Here is an 18,442-nt window from a genome sequence, read left to right as displayed (position 1 = left end):
TTAAAAACAAAAAAAAACAAAAAACTAGTAAAAAGTAGCTATGTCAACAAACACATCTACCAAATACAGTTGTTTGGTGTTCATTTGACCTCTCTTTTCCTTATTACATTAAATAGAGTTCAGAAGCTGTCAATCTTAAAAGTTGACCAAATATTTGAATCCTGGCAGTCTGAATTACAGCTTTTAAGTTTTGCAAGGATAGCTAGTCTTTGTTGAATAGCATAAAAAAATTGAGCGTACTGTATTTCACTAGCAATATATTTGCCACAATCCTACGGATCTACGTATTTCTAGTCTTTCGTGGCCGGCGAAAAAAAACTGAGAGGCCAATGCCAGACTAAAAAAAAAAAATAAGAGAAAAAGGAAAAAGAAAAACAATGTCCTGTGTTTTTAACACTAGAGTGCATGGATCCCATACAAAATTAATTTGTATTTAAAAATACAATACATTAAAATCACCAATCATTAAAAACATAAATTTTCTCTGTAACGCATTTAGCAGATCTTCAAGTATTGACTTAGAAAAGTTGCTGAAAGGGACTTATCCAGCCATCCATCCATCGTCTAAACCACTGATCCTCACGACTCGGGTCGCGGACGTGCTGGAGCCTATGCCACCTGTCTTTGGGCATGAGGCAGGGCACACCCTGAATTGGTCGCCAGCCAATCGCAGGGACTCATACATGCTCCTGAAAAACAAAATAAATAAATCAAAAGGATGTTCTATTTAATCAATTAGTGTTTTCATTCCTCACAAAGAAATTAATTATTGCCACTGAGTGGTGATTCATTCACTTATCAATAGATTCATACTGCAGCTGGAGTTTGCTGAGGTGTAGAACTTTAATGTATCATTATTAACTACTGCTTGTCCTTTTTTTTTTTACTGTAAATTGTTAGCTTTTACAGGCTGAAAGTGGCACACCAAATTTAGCTATGGTTAAAAAGTGAAGCGTGTAGAGTCTCTGTCACTGAAACTGAATGGATGTCTGTCAGATATCGCAATCTTTCCTTCCTTTCGCCCGTTTCCTCTTTTTGCATTATTGTATCACTAAAGACGCCAGGAAAATCGGCTTCTTCTTTGAATAAACAAAGTGTGGTGCCACAAGAACACTAGGGGTTGCAGTTTTTACATTGCACAGAGTTGGTATATGAGTAATCATGTTGCATTTGGAAATTTCAAGTAGAGCTGATATTATCAAATGATCAATACATGAAGTGAATGTAAACTCACCACTGTGATCTCGGTGAACGTGCATGGTGACACTGCTACGTCATCAAGGAAGGCAGAATTCAGATATGTCTCTCCCAAAGAAATGTCCTCATCTTCATAACTGTCAACACCCACACTGAAAGCCTCCTTCATCTTCTCTGGTACCATAAAGTTCAATATCACCACCAGAAACCCGATGACGGTGCACAGCAGACCTAGGAAGGATTTCAGTTTAGTCTAATTCAAACAAATGCTCTGAAATCAGTCAGCAAGACCTTTCTTAGTTACCGGTTGCCAGAGCCAGGCAGAATGAAAGGCTGTATTCCGCTTCAAAAGAGGCGGTTCCGATGGAGAAAACACAGTTGGGTGCATGCATGATGGTGGTGAATGCGGCTGCGGATATGAAGATGAAGGCGGCTGTAGCCAACGTCATGTAGCCGGCGTATAAAATAACTGGCATGGAGAGGAGGATGTTGGCCAGCATCCAGCAGCAAAATGCCATCCTGGTTGGAGCAGTCAGTTAATTTCTGCACCATTTAAACATGAGAGGACCACAAGTTCATATTTACATACCAAAGAGATGCAGATGCGTATCGCCCGGAGTATCTGTAGTAAAAGATGAGGCCGCACGGGCTGCTGAGAGTGAATTTCTCTGCGACGTATAGGATGGGGTACGGGAGCCCTTTTTCAAGCACTTCTTTATAATCGTCCTCAATTGTATCACGCCAGGTGAACATCTCATTGTAGTCGATAGTCTCGTTTAACTGAACAACCGGAATGCCTGTAGAGCGATTGCAACGTTAGGGTCATTGCTAGTATAGTTATTCATGTTGATAGCATAACATAATTATTGATAATAAAAATATTGATTTGATAAAAGAAATGTTCATTTGTATACAAAATAATGATCTCTTGGACCCTAATTGGTCGCTGGTATCGTGCAATAACAGAACAGTATTTGTTGTATTTCGACAGCCGTTTCAACTTAAATGGCTATGGAACTCCATACTTGAAACATTACTGCCACCTAGGGGTATTCACAGCACATAGCACTTATCAATACTGTTCGGAAGTGATTCTCAGTGTTGTACTAGTACCACTAGTGGTACGTTGGCGCCCTCCAGTGGTGCATGAAAGAAAAAAAATCGCTGAATCAAAAAAAGTAATGCAAGTTACAGCGACTAAAACATTTTAGGTGGGGCGAAACGTATTTGCTAAGTAGTAATACAGTTCAGGTTAAACTTAAAGTACAATACATTTTGCATTTCATCTTTTACATCTGTGTTCATTTCACATTTATTTAGGTATAATTTTTATTTAACTTATGGGTAACACTTTTTAATTGAATATTTTGTTAATTTTACTTGCTAAAGTTAAAGCTTTGCATAATGTTCCAGTGGCTTCCAACAATATAATATATTTTCATGATCACTTGTTCCTACTATGCTACTGTATTTGAATATTGGTCATGAGTGTGGTACTTGGAGAGCTACCGCTAAGTATTTTTTATTTATTTTGTTTATTGAGGTGGTACTAGTTTGAGAATCACATTTGCACAGTATTTTCTATACTGTTCATTTTATGCTTTCAAAGAAGTGTGGGATAAGATGCTAAAATTGTTATAATGTAATCCAAATGGTAAAATAAAGGCAAGTACTATCAAATCAGATTGCTTTAAATCAGCTCACAGCTCATGGAGTGCTTATGTGCACTCAATCTATGGACTCTGACATGCTGCGATGCACTACCAAGCATTATTGCACTGCATATTGCATCTTTATATTTCAGACAGTCTTCCAATGCAATTCCAAATGGCTTGAACGTTATTTAAATTTCAGTATTTGTTACGGCCTCTACTCTAACTCACCTTTTAGTGTAACATTAATGCCGTACAGGCCAACATGCAAGCCAACATCAGCGTGAACCACTGCACTGCTGAAGGACTTGTAGGTGGTGTTTGTGGTCATACGGGCCTCAGCCCAGTTATCAGTAAAGTTGAGCGCTGCAGGAAAAGAAAAGTGAGGTAAAGCAACGACTTTGTAAAAGTGAGATTGATGATTGGTGGGAAAAGCGCTGTACTCACCCACGATGACAGCACCGATATACAAGCTTAAAATGATCCTCAATAGCCAGAACAGCCGCTAATTGCAAATGAAAAGACGCAACGAAAATTGTTTAATGCCTCAAGGGAGATGCTGATTCACAAGGATGCGCACTCATTCGAGAGGCTTGCACTCACCGACTTTCCTCGAATCCCGGGTAGAATAAGTAGTAGACAGAGCGAAAGCACAAGGAAACATATGATAACACTAAGCAAGTGGCCACTGAAGATGAAGGACGTCCTTCGTATATGGTAGAAAGGGTATATGTCATTGTAGAAAGTCATGTCGGCTTCGGCTTTTGTGGCTGCAGACAGAAATTAACACACGTTGCAGAGCGCTCTGATAAAAATGTTCAATTCTTCTTGCGTCCAAACGTAAATCTTGGAAGAAGAGTAGAGAAGCAGCGAGAGTCACGCATGAGGAAACATGTTGCTCTTTTATATATGAGGAAAAGGATGGTTTGACTGGAAAAAAAGTGGGAAAGAGGACCAAGCCCATGTGGGAATTCCAGGTCACGTGGATTCGAAGAAGCAGGAGACACTTCACCATCTCTCATCTGCTGCTGTACTTCAGATCCACCGACTGCATTCACTACCTCTCAACCTCCACAGAGGTAAGCATGATTTCATTAACACACTGTGGTGATTGCCAACGAATATGCTGAGAGAATGATACGATTTCACTTCAGTGGTCCAGAAAATTACGTGTCTTTATGAGTACATTGGTCCAGAAAATTAGGTGTCGTTATGAGGAAGTATTTTTTTTTTAATTAGCAAATTGTGACGAGATCATCATTATTTCACTGTACATACGTTTTGTGTCCTTTTGTGTGGTGGCATGCAGTGATATTGTATTAATTTAAAATATGGACCTGGCTCCTTTTTTTCTTTTAAGACAACAATTGTGTAATGTTTTTGTTCGCATACCAACGCTTTAATACAATTTAGAACCTTAATAGGTCAAAGGGGGTAAATTATAGGTTCATTGGAAAAAAGGCTAATTTGAACAAAATGAGTTCAGAGAGCATACATAAAAGAATACAACACGATCAGATGAGTTTTTAACGTGATAAAAATGTAAACATGTTCAATAACATTTTGACGCGACATAGCAAATTGTGATCAATACCAATAGAATAAGAAAAAACAAACATACAAACATTCAATTAAAAATATATGATTTGATGTGATCCATGCACTTACTCGTCACAAAAATTGAAGACAAAAAGAATCCAAGTAGGCAGGAAGTTGCACTCAAGGAGATAAATGCGAATATATATATATAAAGTTCTGTCCACTTTACCTGAACTTTTCAGAAGTCCTCCAAGGCTCTTGGCTGCAAACTGAGTTGAGGAGCCTTTCTGCATCAATGGATTTGCGTAAGCGGGTTTGGAGTGTTTGTGCAGTGTTCGCCTTGCTGCTCATCGTAGGTGAGTAGACGACCAGGTGAACAAAGTTCGAGCCCAGAGTGGATAACGTCAGTCTTAAAGCGGCTTTTGGGTACATTTGAACAGATTCGCAGTGTGAAATAACGTGGGAAGTTCCTCGCTTTGACGGCTGGTATAACAATTTAGGATGTCCCAAGCGTGGAGCAGTCGGTGAGTAAAAAAAAAAAAGAAAAAAAAGGGGAGTCAAAAATCCCACAGCACGCCCGAGCGCCGATCCACCTTGCGGCGTGTTACCACTTTGCCAGCTCGCCTTCCTGTGCGTGATGATGTCATTACGTAATTACGTGTTTCGGGTGCATGTTACGTGAGGTTACTCCTAAAGTAAAAGTTGAAAAGACAAAACTCAACTCATTAAGTAAATGGTAAAAGTACAAAAGTAATTGGTACAAATTCTCTCTCTCTCTCTCTCTCTCTCTCCCTCCCTCCCTCTCTCTCTCTCTCTCTCTCCCTCCCTCCCTCTCTCTCTCTCTCTCTCTCTCTCTCTATATATATATATATATATATATGTATATGTATATATACTTATGTCCATTCAATTTGCTGAAAGCTACTTGGATGGGGTAGTCCTAAAAGCTTTTGGCATCCATGTATTTCTGTAGGCTCACACCTTGTGCGGTTGGTGCCTGCAAAGTTCCGGGATGGCGTCTACCAAGCAGAAAACGAGCCCGAGTTGCCCAATCCAAGAAGCCTGAGCCGTATTGTCAGCGTTGGTCCTTCCGGGTTGCCGTCCACGCGAAATCTCACTGTGTTATCTTTGTTTTTTGGTAATTATATGTTAATTGAGTCTCTCCTAAATACAAAACCAAAAGAAACCAAAACAGATTATGACACTCTGCATGAAAATTTTATTTATTTTCATTATTTTGTCTAAACTATGTCCCACCCTGCATGACTTATAAGGCCATTGTAGTCTTAAATTTGTTTAGTTAGTCACACTAACAAGGAAGTTTTGGATTGCTTAAATATTTATTTATATTTGAATAAGGAAACAAGAGTGACAAGGAAGTAATGAGATGTTTCCTTGTACAGTCATCCCACATTGTATACGACGATCAATAACCCCGTAATATTTGCTTGGGCTGTTTTCAATATCTAATTAATATATTATATAATAATTTATAATAGAGATGGAAATATTATACTTTTTAATTAACAAATGTTTTACTTCTCAGGTTATCACATTGCGTTTGAGATCATGAACTCACGGACTCCTGGGTGTCCTCCCGAATTCATGAACATCCCAGTACCTAACAGCGACCCCGTTTTTGACCCAAATAGCACTGGTGAAGTTCTGCTGCCCTTTCAGAGAGGACCATGGGACCAAGACACAGGCCAGAGTCCTGGCAACCCTCGCACACAGGTGATACTGGAGTCATTATGTTGTGTAGGTTTTGTTCAGAATTAAACAATCACATTTCACACGCACACACACGCACCCCCCCCCCCCCCACATATATATATATATATATTCTTGTAGGTCAACTCGGTCACAGCTTGGATTGATGGCAGCTCCATCTATGGCCCCTGTACTTCCTGGTCAGACTCCCTGAGAAGCTTTTCTGATGGGCTGTTAGCCTCCGGCCTGGAACGGAACATGCCAAGACAGGCGCCTGGTCACAGTCTCATGTGGCGTGCCGCTGACCCCACAACAGGTGATCATGGACCTCAGGGCCTCTATGGTAAGATGTACTTTCTTTTTAACATCACATTATATGGAAATATTTTTTGGTGCATTTATTTCATCTCAATTTGCTTTGATCTGGGTTGTAGACCTGAGGCCACACCTGATGTATTTTTGTGAGTTGTTAAGCAAATGTCATAAAAGGCAGAAATCTACTCTGTTGTCATGCACTGGAAACAACCATCAGGATGAAGTTTTTGTCAATTAGTGATTTTACATTATTGTATTGCAATACCTGTGTCAATTTTCTTTTCTGTACTCTTTATAAAGTTTGAAATGTATTGGAATGAACTACAGCACCTCGTCTCCTTGTCCAGAGTTCGGAAATGCTTGGGGCAACGAGAATGTGTTCACAGTAGCAGAAGGGATCATCTGGTTTCGTTATCACAACTATTTAGCCTCCAGTCTGCGTAAGGAGCACCCACAGTGGTCTGACGAAGAGTTGTTTCAAAATGCCAGGAAGACAGTCGTGGCCACAATCCAGGTACACAAGAGATGGTTTTAAAAAATAGCTTGCACCGATTTTAGAATTTCTTTAATGTTAACATGTGTGATTTATCTTGAAAAAAAAAAAAAACTAAGAATATTGCCCTTTACGAATGGCTGCCAGCATACCTGGGAGACAGAACTCTTCCCCCTTACCCAGGTAAGAATCAGATTTAAAAAGAGGGCGTAAAAGTTAAAATACCTACTCCTAACGTTAACATGAACTGTCTTGTTGTTGTAATGTCGCATTTTGATTGATTGATTGATTGATTGATCTGTGCAGGATATCAAAAGTTTGTTGATCCAGCTATCTCCCCTGAGTTTCAGGCTGCCGCTATGAGATTAGGTGTCTCTTTGGCGCCACCTGGTGTTTATATGAGGTATTTATTTATTTATTTATGATTCATTGCCGCAATCACAGTTCAGCTGTTCAATGTCAATTAAAGCAATCACACAGAAGAGTTGATACACAGAAAACATGCAAAATGACAGCAGTATTCCTCCAAGTTTTCCTCTCTATGGCAAATTGTTGGCAGTTATTTCTCTCACGACATGTTCAAGGGATGCTTTATTTTATACAGAAACAGAACCTGCCATTTTCGAAAGATCATCAACACTGATGGCAGTTCATCATCAGCCTTGCGACTTTGTAACAGCTTTTGGAAACGTCAGGTACATGTGACACAATTGATCCTCGTTTAACAGTGACAAACAGTTTTTATGCTCTTATCATTTTGTCAACAGGAAATTAATGTGAACACAAGCCGGGATGTGGACGAACTCCTCATGGGCATGGCCTCTCAGATTGCAGAGGAAGTTGACCACATAGTTGTAGAGGACCTCAGAGGTGATGTCAACTGAAAACTCCATATGATGAGCACAAATGAAATAAATTACATTTTAATCCCAACAGACTTCATGTACGGACCTCTTAAGTTCACACGCACAGATCTGGTGGCGCTGACTGTTCAGAGAGGACGAGACTTTGGACTTCGCAGTTACACGGAAGTGAGACAAGCGCTGGATCTGCCTCCTGTAAAGACATTTGAAGACATTAATCCTCAGATCAACAAGACCAACCCACAGGTAAAATCCAGACTTTCCCTTGTATGGACAACAATCCAACATAAGCAGCGTGCCGGTGCATAACCGGAGGCCTTTTTTTAACAGTTGCTGCGAGAAGTTGCACATATTTATGATGGAGACGTCTCCAAACTAGAGCTCTTCCCTGGAGGACTTTTTGAGTCAATGGGTGGTCCAGGTCCAGTTTTTTCAGCTATCATCTTGGACCAGTTTGAACGCATAAGAAATGGCGATCGCTTCTGGTTTGAGAACAAACAGAATGGGTGAGTTCCTCTCATTAGGATCTTCATCCTCAAATAATGTCGCCCATACTCACGTCATCATGAATATTTGTTTTCCGCCTCTCAGTTTGTTCTCAGAAGACGACATCCAACGGATCCGCAACGTGACTTTTCATGACGTCCTTGTTGCAGTCACAAACGCAGAGGATTCTGACGTACAACGCAACGTATTCTTCTGGAAGAGTGGTAACTGTGATTTGAAATGGCCGACTACGATATGATTTTGAATACATCAGAATGCTCTCACTGTCGGCCCTAGGTGATCCTTGTCCTCAACCTACGCAGCTCAAAGCATCGACGCTCCATCCCTGCACCAATGCCACCAAACTCAATTACTTTGATGGAAGCAAAGTTGGCTTTGGGATATGTATTATCATTCTGTTCCTCTTTCCTGTTGGTCAGTATCATTCACTCACCCTGTCCGTTATGTCGCAGTATGGATATTGATCATCAAAATGCCCTCACAGTGAGTTACTTAGTGGCTTGTCTGGTATCGTATCACCGCAAGTCCCGTTATTGGAAGTTCCAGAAAAGAGGGAATCCCGTCGGAAGAACAGAGACAACAGTTTCAGGATTCGCTGGTAAGAATATTAAGGGCCTATCTCACTGGCGGAGACGTTGCCGCATCTGATCAGTCAATTCAGGAAACAAAAAACTGCTTTTACTCTCGCAGTCATGGAGAGAATTAGGGTCTATGATGTCCTGCTGGGGATTTGAAAAAGTCTCCAAAATTCTCCCCCACAAAAAATCACCAGGCCTGTGAGATTGGCCCTTCATAGAAATTTCCCAAGGTGCGAGAAATATTCTCATAGTCATTTTTTCCTCATCCTTAGCCTATGAGTGGCAGAACCATAAAAAGCCTCTGCATCCCATCAATGTCGAGGTCATAGAAGAGAGGACGCTGCAGATACGGGACAGATCAGGAGCCGCTTTGCGCTCCTTGAATCTAAACTCACAACATTGCCTTGATGTGCTCCTCTCAAACGACCGCCATCAGAAAGCGCTCCTGATCAAATTACCAAAAGAATACGACCTGGTTAGTCGCTGGAATGAGCAAAGTTCGAAATACTTTTGAAAAACTTCAGTGTGCCATGCGAATATTCTTCACCAGTTATCACCTCTGCTTCCATTTGCCATTCCAGGTTCTGTTTTTCGACGATGAGAGCAAACGTGCTGCATTCCTCAAGTGTCTGCACCCAGAGTTGGCTGACGAGAGGGTGACATTGAGGGAGATGAGCGAGAAGGAGCTTTTGAAAGAGGCGTTAACCGGAACGCAAAGGGCGCAGATTGTAGAAACATTTATCCGACATGCTTTCTCCAAGGTAAGCTAGCTAGCTAGCTAGCTAGCGAGCTAACTTGATAGTAGTTAGATAGATGCCTATCTAAATAGCTAGCTAGCTAGATAGACTGTATATGGTATAATAATGCATTTTCCTGCTCAGATTTTGGAAATAGAGAAGTGCGATGCCGGGGACATGAGCGGTGTTTCCCATAAGAAAGCCAAAGAGGTTCTGCGTTGCGAATTGACAGCTGCAGAGTTTGCAGATGCGCTGGGCCTCAAGCCTTACTCCTTATTCGTGAACTCCATGTTCACGCTGGCTGATAAAGATGGCAACGGCTATCTTTCCTTCCAGGAGTTTCTTGATGTCATTGTCATTTTTATGAACGGTAAACCACATGACACTATTACAATACCATCTAACTGAGTATTATATCGTTGGATTTTAAGACCACCGTTGAGAATGAGATCAAATGCTTTCAAAAAATAAGTAAAAAATAGCAAGCAAATATAATGAGGCGGAATCATCACATCTTCAAAATCACAATTTTTCAGGAAACAAAAAAATACAACCCAAAAAAATATCTTACATGAGTTACCCAAAAATACAGACCAACAGAATCGATTTGAGAATAAATATGAGGTTCCCATCCAACAGCAACAATGTTTGTTCTACCTTTGCGTTCATAAAGTTCTAGTGAGAGTCACCGTACATATTTGCACAGGAACCCCTGAAGAAAAGTCCAAGCTGATGTTTTCCATGAATGACATCAGCGGAACTGGTTCTTTATCAAAAGAAGATTTTGCCAGGATGCTCAGGTGAGTATATTTTTCCATTTTTCAAAAGTGGTTCTCTTTATGCAATATTTGCTGTTGGCCTTTTGATTCACTTAAAGGTCATTTATTGAAATCTCCAACGCCGGGTTGTCAAAGTGTCAGATGGATGACGCCATCAGAGCCATGATGCAAGCAGCGGGGTTTGAGAACAAAGAAAACATCACATGGGAAGACTTCCATTTCCTCCTGCAGGACCATGAGAAGGAGTTACAGTTTGCCCAGCTCAGTGTTAAAGGTTGAAGAAGGTTTCGTTTGTCTTTTTCCTCAACCCTCAAACCTCATGCCGATTGATTAATCAACTGTGCTCTCAATGCAGGAGTGGCCAATCAAGGACAGAAATTTTTTAATCGAGACCATAGAGTTTCTTTTCTCTGCCCAGTGAGATGGTAAGCGACAGAAACATACGTAGCGGGTTCTAATATTTTGACTAAAGTTTATGATTTTTGTTATTGTTGATTTACAGCAGTGACAATACAGATGGGCTGGATATCCGCAGACGGAAAAAGTGTGTGCACATTTTCGTATTGATTACCATCTAGAAATAATAATGTGATGCCTTGAGATACGAGTGGCTGGATTTCCAAGTTTTTCGAGATACGAGCCAACTTTTTTTTTCACTTCATAGTGGCAGTGAACTCAACTCAAGCAATTTGCCAGTAGCAAACAAAAAAGTTGAAACAGCTGACAATGACAAAGTTTAGCCTTTTAATCCCCTATCTTAATGTTTACTTCAGCATTAGTTGTGCACCTAAAAATATAATAACCAAATTATGACAATATAAAATATAAACTAGGATACAAACTAAAAAATAATAAAGAGCTAGCATAGCATCAGAAGCTGAGTTTATAAAGTATTTTTTTTCTCACAATACATATCAATAAATATGTCCAAATTTGAACATTATAAAATGAAACACCAGCTGTTTCTTTTTGTAACATTTGTCCTCATTAAAACACAAATCTCAACAGTTTTTGTTGGATTTCAAGGGACAGGCTGGAACGGATTAAAATAATTTTCAACAATTTTAATGTCTCAAGGCACCACTGGATTCTGAATTATTGAAAACAACCTTGGTGCAAATCATACATGTGATTCTATCCAGGTTTGACCAAAATGCTCCCAAAGTGTACTTGAAGCCCAAGCGTGACGACTACATAAGAAGCCCCGTCCGGCAGAAGATCCAACAGTTCAAACGATTCATTGAGAACTACCGCCGGCATATTGTCTGCTTCATCGTGGTTTACGGCATAACAGCCGGCGTGGCGCTCGAGAGATGTTACTGTAAGGATCAATTTGTCAATCTGTTCCGCTGATGCCTCGTGAGGTCTTGATCCGATTCAAATGTGCTCCTCAGACTACAGTTTGCAGGCCACGTCCACGGGCATGCCCGAGACTTCAGTGGTGGGCGTGGTGGTGTCCCGTGGCTCAGCGGCTGCCATTTCGTTTCTGTTTCCCTACATGCTCCTCACCGTGTGTCGCAACCTCATCACAATGTGCAGAGAGACTTTCCTCAACCGATACATCCCCTTCGATGCCGCCATTGACCTTCATCGCTCCATGGCCATGACTGCCATCATTCTCACAGGTTGCCAGGCTGTATAACGTATAAGATATGCGGTGCATTACTCACAAAAAGTCGGGAAAATATACCCTTAGCGTGGTTTTACTGAAATGTGGAACAGTTTGTGTAGAATGTTTAAAGAAGGTCAAATTAAGGTCACCTGTAAATTTTAGGTGCATTCTAAAATTTCACCCCAAAGCTGAATACTAATTATATATATAATATATTATTTAAACATATTAAACACAATAATATTATATCAATATAATATTTTTAATAATTCATCTTTTACATTTTTTTATACCATTGTGTTTTTATTAGTCGATCATGCTGAAACAACCACACTTTAAGTCTCATTTTTAATCAGTTATAGATATAAAGTTTTAGGCATTCATAGTAAAGGCAGTCCTTATTGGGAGAATAAATATAAAAATATACTTCTTATGTTGCGGTAAAGACAAACAGTTTTAGCGCACCCATGTGAGTTCTGCCATTTACATTTTTTGTCTTTATAAAATCGTAATAACAGTGTGATAGTTCCAACACCTTCATGAATGTATGCATATCTCGGAAATTGCTCTTGTGTGAATGCAAAGTAGCTGCCTCATCCTGGCACTTCCGCTCACAGATCCCTCCGGTGTATTGCAACAACGTAATGAGGCTCACTCGCCAGTGGCATTAACGATAAAGACCGCTTGAGTGACAAAAACAGAATTAGCATCTTCACAAAACTTTTTGCCAGTCACCAAACTTTATTTAGGACACAATGATAAAGACGGTCTGGCATTAAAAGTTCAAAGAAAAACGATTTATTTCACTCACGAACAATTTTTACTGTTCGAATGATAAAATCAATTAACACAAACGTGAATTTTCCCAAATAAATTCAGTGGGGTATGTGTTTTGATTACATTGTATGAAAATGACCTTGCACTAAATTATTGATGAAAACTTTTTGCAGTTGCTCACAGCTTGGGTCATGTGGTCAACATCTACATCTTCTCCATCAGCAACCTCAACATCCTGGCTTGTTTGTTCCCGAAGGTTTTGACTAACAATGGGTAATGTTTTTAACTCCTCTCCAAAACACATGTATTCACGTTTGATTTTCAAACCAAACTTGTACAATATGTCTACCGAATACTTTTCCACTTTGGATTCATGACAGGATCTCCAAGCATTCAAGCTCATTCTCTGAGGAAACTTTTTTTTTTTTAAATTTAGTGTGTTTTCTCATGATAGGTCAGAACTTCCTCTCAAGTGGTCGTGGTGGTTCTTTCAAACCGTTCCAGGTACTGAAAACTGTGATCGCTTCAGATGTCACCAAAGCGCGTGTTTCTCGTTAAATTATACTATGACTCCGCATTTTCTTTTTGTGTTGTTCTCAGGGCTCACCGGTGTGCTGCTTCTTTTCATTTTGGCATTCATTTACGTTTTCGCCTCTCGCTATTTTCGTCGCATCAGTTTCCGAGGCTTCTGGATCACTCATAACCTTTACGTAGTCGTGTATATTTTGGTGAGTGCTTTTCTCTACTTGATAACGACACAAAATGTCCTCCTGTCGGGAGTTTTTAAGAACTGATTTTGAATGACGTTTTAGCGTGCGTTGTTGTGATCTTGGCATGTTTACTTGGAACAGACAATCATTCATGGCAGTTTTGGCCTGCTTCAAGAGCCTCGTTTCTACATCTTCCTCATCCCACCTGGACTGCTCTTCCTGCTGGATAAACTAATCAGTCTGAGTAGGAAAAAGGTGGAGATTCCCGTCATCAGAGCAGAGCTCCTGCCTTCAGGTGATCGTCAGTCTATTCTTTATGTCATGTCAATTTGACTCCCTTCCGTGGTTAGGAAAGAATTTGGGGCTCTCTATTCCAATTCATTGTTGAAATTATAAGGAGTATCATGAATTATTTTTTTTAATTGCACTATAAGAACAGACTTTATTCTGTTATGCTCTTCTTCGTCAATCTGCCTTCGAGCACCAATTAGACTGCACCAATAATCATTCTTGTCTTTACTAAACTCACTCCCCACAGGCGTAACTCATCTGGAGTTTAAGCGACCACAAGGCTTTGTATATCGTTCCGGCCAGTGGGTCCGCATTGCGTGCCTGATGTTGGGCACAGATGAGTACCACCCATTCACGCTGACCTCAGCCCCTCACGAAGAGACTCTCAGTCTGCACATCCGAGCAGTGGGGCCGTGGACCAGCCAGCTCAGAGAGCTCTACAGTGAAGAAAGTCTCATTGAGCTTGGGGACTATCCAAAGGTAAAGACATCAGTGCATCTTTCTTACCGTTGCTCTTCAAAAAGAATGAATGTCTTTTCTTTAAAGTCTCTTTAAAAGTCCCTATAGACAAGTTCTGTGGGAAATGTCGTGAAATCAATTACCGTATTTCCAGGACTACAAGACGCTACTTTTTTCCTTGCCGCTAATTCAAGGGTGCAACTTTTCTGTGGATTTTTCTTTCACCAGTAGGGGCGCTGTATAGTTAAAAAAATACGCTAAATAAATCTTGATTTTTTTTTTTTTTCTCTTGGGTCTGTTCTGTTTTAATTAGCAAAGTTGGTGCTGTGTTAAAAACAATTGTTTTAAAATTTTCTGTTTATGTACCTTTATGTGCATTCACAGTACAAAATTGCTCTGCACATGCAGTAAACAAATTTTTTATCAATATGGAAAACTGCGGCTTATAGCCTGGTGTGACTTGTATATCGTAATTTTTATTTATTTATTTTCTTAAAAAAATAGTTGCTGTGGCTAATGTGCAGGTGCGCCTTATAGTCGGGAAAATATGGTAATTTATCACTTAACGTGTTGGGTTAAATACTATGATCCCCTAGATCTTATTTATTCATTTTATCAATATATTTTATAAATGACAAGGCTTCTCATGACAAGGCTTCTCATTTCATTTTCACGGGCCAGACTTCCTTTTCCGAGTTGCACTCAAGAGTGATGATTCTGGTGAAACAAAGCAAAAGAAAAATAACCTACTTTATTACATCACATGTGATTATTCTCACTTGAGTGTTATCCTGTTTCATGGCAGCAAATGAGTAACTTGTCCAAACATGCCTTTATGTACTTTGTGTAAAACAGCAAAGCATCTTCCGCAAACTTTTCCGTTAAAATTGGAAGCAAACAGTTGATCTAAATGTCTAATTAATAAAGATTCTTAATCAAGAGGGCTTTCCCGTATTTATGCGTACAGGTTGCCCCTCATACAACACGTGTAACCTGTTGTAAGAACAGCTCATCAGTGATGCGACATTGTGCCTCCCTTAGAATATTGTAGAAGTGATCTATTCTTACCTTCATCACCAACTCAAAAACAAATCTTACTACAGTCTAATCATCAACGCTTGTCTACTGTTCCTTTCGCTGCAGCTGTATCTGGATGGCCCGTTTGGAGAGGGACACCAGGAATGGACTGACTTTGAAGTGTCTGTTTTGGTGGGTGGAGGCATTGGCGTCACGCCATTTGCCTCCATCCTCAAGGATCTGGTGTTCAAGTCCTCGATCAAGTCAAAGATTCAGTGTCAAAAGGTGTGCTGCTCTCTAATATGGAGTCATCATTTAATATCGAGTCAGATTGGAGTCACCAACTTTAGGACAAGCGTCTCAGTAGGGCTGAACAATTAATTCAATTTAGATCCACATCACAATGAAGTAGAATGCAATTAGTAAATGAGAAAAAAAAAAGCTTCATTTCAGTCATTTCAGCAGACTATTTTTTTAATATGTATATTAATAATATTCATATTAATTAAGTTCTGTCTACATGTTTACATTTAATTATTTCTTTTAATATAAAAAGTTTAAATGATAAAGTCACAAATAGTTTCCATTGTGGTTGTAATCTCTTTTAACTTGCTGATTTATCTTTACGCCACACTTGTTTGGTAGAACTTTGTGAAATTGTTGTAGGGAAACACTTGAAGACTGCAAGTCAAGTCAAAATGTTTAGTAAGTTGACTCTAATTGAATTAGATAAACTGTCTTTCATATTTCTAGACCAGACTTACCCATAAAAACAGTAACGTGTGTGTAATGAATATGATATTGTTCTATAATGCAGATGAATTTATTTCCTGTTTGCTTGAAAAAAAAAAAAGAAAAAGAAAAACAAGACTCGAGACTTATGACTTGTACAGATACGCCATAACTTTCTATACCACCTCTGCTACATCCTTTTAGTATGTGTCGTGTTTTTTAGGTGTACTTCATCTGGGTGACACGGACGCAACGTCAGTTTGAGTGGGTGTCAGACCTCATCAGAGAGGTGGAGGAGACGGACTCGCTGGACCTAGTGTCAGTTCACACTTATATCACACAGGTGGCGCAGAAGTTTGACCTACGCACCACCATGCTGGTGAGCTAACTTGCACCTTTTCAAATAGACCAAAAGGGAAACTGTCAAAGTGTTTTAAACCTTAGAGCCAAATTAAAAATTGGGAGCAGTAAATCTTCTAGTTAGAAATTGTCAGGAAGCGTGGCATGGAGGTTTAGAAAGAGGAGGACCCAAAAAGTAGGGAAGCAAGGCAGGGGGAAACTTAAGGGCCTTGGAAGGACCTGATTGGTTAGCACAAGGGCTTGGGTAAATGAACACAGGTGGATCCAATAGACTTGACGAGACAGAAGACACAGGAACACAAGGCCAAAACATGAAACTGAATACTAAACCAAAAACAACAAATACAGACCATGACAGAAATATGTACCACGTTTGATCATTCTTGCTGCTGAATACAAATTTGGGTGTAATATGACGCTTGTATTTCTTGTTTTCAATGTGCGACCAGTACGTGTGCGAACGTCACTTCCAGAAAGTGTGGAGCCGCAGCTTGTTCACTGGCCTGAGGTCTGTCACCCATTTTGGCCGGCCACCCTTCGTTTCCTTTTTCAGTTCACTTCAGGAGGTTCATCCAGAGGTCAGTCCTTTTTTGAGCCGGTCTCGCTCCGCCCACCGGGATCGCGGGAGTGAACCCATTTAATTGAAGCGTTGGAATATGTGAAGAAGTGTTATTTCGTGCAGGTGTCCAAGATTGGAGTGTTCAGCTGTGGACCACCGGGACTGACCAAGAATGTGGAAAAAGCCTGTCAGCACATGAACAAAAGGGACCAGGCATTGTTCATGCACCACTATGAGAATTTTTAAATCAAGTCCCCTGATTCAGGGTCAGGATACAAAGGATCTTTTATTTAAGTATTTCATTTTCTAAATGAAATGTTGTCATCGACTTTATTGATCTTTAATCAGTCTCCCAATGACTTTGCATATGTTTTTGGTAAAAAAGTCATATCTGCTTTGTTGCTATGTACTGTACTGCAAAGTACCAGGTACGAACTGTATCTTTTTTTTTGTTTAGTTCCCCCAACTGCCGAGCCTCCCTTGAATCACATCTTAGAAATTGGATTTAAATGTTATTTTCAAAGTTTACATGACTGTAATAAATGCAGGATTGTATTCTTTTAAATAAAAGCTTTCATCCAATCTGCTCCACAAGGACATCCTACTTTAAGCTACATTACCTTTTCTATAGATTTTCAATAGAACACATTAAGCTGCCCTTTAAGTATCCTTTCTCAGTGTGCTCATTTTTGCTCCTGACTCAGTACTGTAAGAGAAAAAAATAGTAATCGCATCTTAACTGGGGTCACATTCACGGCAATAATTTGGAGCCAGAGGCAAGACTGCATTTTCTTCCCTTAAACAAACACACACACTCACACACACAAAATCGCTGCCTTCAATTACATATTTTAACATTGTCCGTGCTGGATAATTGTATTGACCTCAACTTTAAGCTTAATTAAACTTCCCAACGGTGTGCCTTTTTTATGATTGTCATTTTCAATATTTTATAAATTTTCTTTCAAGGAACCCAAAATTATAATTGTGTTATTTACTGCATGCTGATCATAATGAGTTGAGCTTCTAAAGTGTTAACATTTTGAATCTGAACAAGACAATATTATTAATATATTATTAATAATAATTAATAATAATTTATATTTATATTTATATTTATTATATATATATTTTTTTTTTAATTTTTTATTTATTTTGTGATTTGTATTTATATGATGCTTGTAAAAAATGTATGGAGAAGGGTTCAAAACAAAAACTGGTGTTATGCTTTTCTTCTTTTGTAAAACATTAGTCCTCTAAACAGCCTTAAAAGCATTAAAATTCTGAATTTCAATTGAGTTTAAGGTTTCCTAACCACAAAGTCGAAATTTGTTGTTTAATTTATTTCGCAGGTAACAATTTTTCAGTTTTCTGTCACTGCAAAAAAAAAAAAAACTATGATAATGTATTGTACTATGATAATTTCTTTGCTTAAAAGTAGGCTAACATGATCCTGTCAGTTAAGATGAAAGAAATTTGTGGAGCTCCATCCTCATCAAAAACACAGACAGTTCTGGGGATTGTGAATTTCATTGTGGATGTCTGCTCACTGCGT

General features: G+C 39.4%; 2 protein-coding genes across 2 annotated transcripts; one reads left to right on the top strand and one right to left on the bottom strand.

Moving 5' to 3' along the window:
* Positions 1 to 120: 120 nt before the first annotated feature.
* On the bottom strand, positions 121 to 4,935 carry duoxa (dual oxidase maturation factor). The gene is made up of 8 exons (XM_088298634.1): positions 4,618 to 4,935; positions 3,453 to 3,619; positions 3,297 to 3,354; positions 3,081 to 3,215; positions 1,787 to 1,994; positions 1,502 to 1,716; positions 1,235 to 1,428; positions 121 to 689 (listed from the first exon to the last, which is right to left on the bottom strand). Exons 1-8 carry the CDS (start codon positions 4,679 to 4,681, stop codon positions 678 to 680), a joined length of 1,053 nt encoding a protein of 350 aa, XP_088154760.1. The 5' UTR covers positions 4,682 to 4,935; the 3' UTR covers positions 121 to 677.
* On the top strand, positions 4,684 to 17,362 carry duox (dual oxidase). Its single transcript, XM_088298633.1, has 33 exons — positions 4,684 to 4,744; positions 4,829 to 4,912; positions 5,362 to 5,526; positions 5,935 to 6,122; positions 6,240 to 6,441; positions 6,761 to 6,927; positions 7,026 to 7,089; positions 7,213 to 7,309; positions 7,511 to 7,601; positions 7,674 to 7,776; positions 7,843 to 8,015; positions 8,100 to 8,275; positions 8,361 to 8,479; positions 8,553 to 8,690; positions 8,761 to 8,874; positions 9,127 to 9,329; positions 9,436 to 9,615; positions 9,736 to 9,961; positions 10,298 to 10,391; positions 10,469 to 10,644; positions 10,726 to 10,795; positions 10,873 to 10,914; positions 11,513 to 11,691; positions 11,765 to 11,995; positions 12,933 to 13,032; positions 13,214 to 13,263; positions 13,360 to 13,487; positions 13,611 to 13,764; positions 14,008 to 14,240; positions 15,363 to 15,521; positions 16,192 to 16,347; positions 16,778 to 16,906; positions 17,011 to 17,362. Exons 1-33 carry the CDS (start codon positions 4,684 to 4,686, stop codon positions 17,131 to 17,133), a joined length of 4,575 nt encoding a protein of 1,524 aa, XP_088154759.1. The 3' UTR covers positions 17,134 to 17,362.
* Positions 17,363 to 18,442: the final 1,080 nt, after the last annotated feature.

The sequence above is a fragment of the Idiotropiscis lumnitzeri genome, chromosome 6 (genome assembly GCF_059441095.1).
Source record: "Idiotropiscis lumnitzeri isolate Australia: NSW breed Sydney's pygmy pipehorse chromosome 6, RoL_Ilum_1.0, whole genome shotgun sequence".
NCBI classification, from domain to species: domain Eukaryota; kingdom Metazoa; phylum Chordata; class Actinopteri; order Syngnathiformes; family Syngnathidae; genus Idiotropiscis; species Idiotropiscis lumnitzeri.
This window is presented reverse-complemented; position numbering and strand designations above follow the sequence as displayed.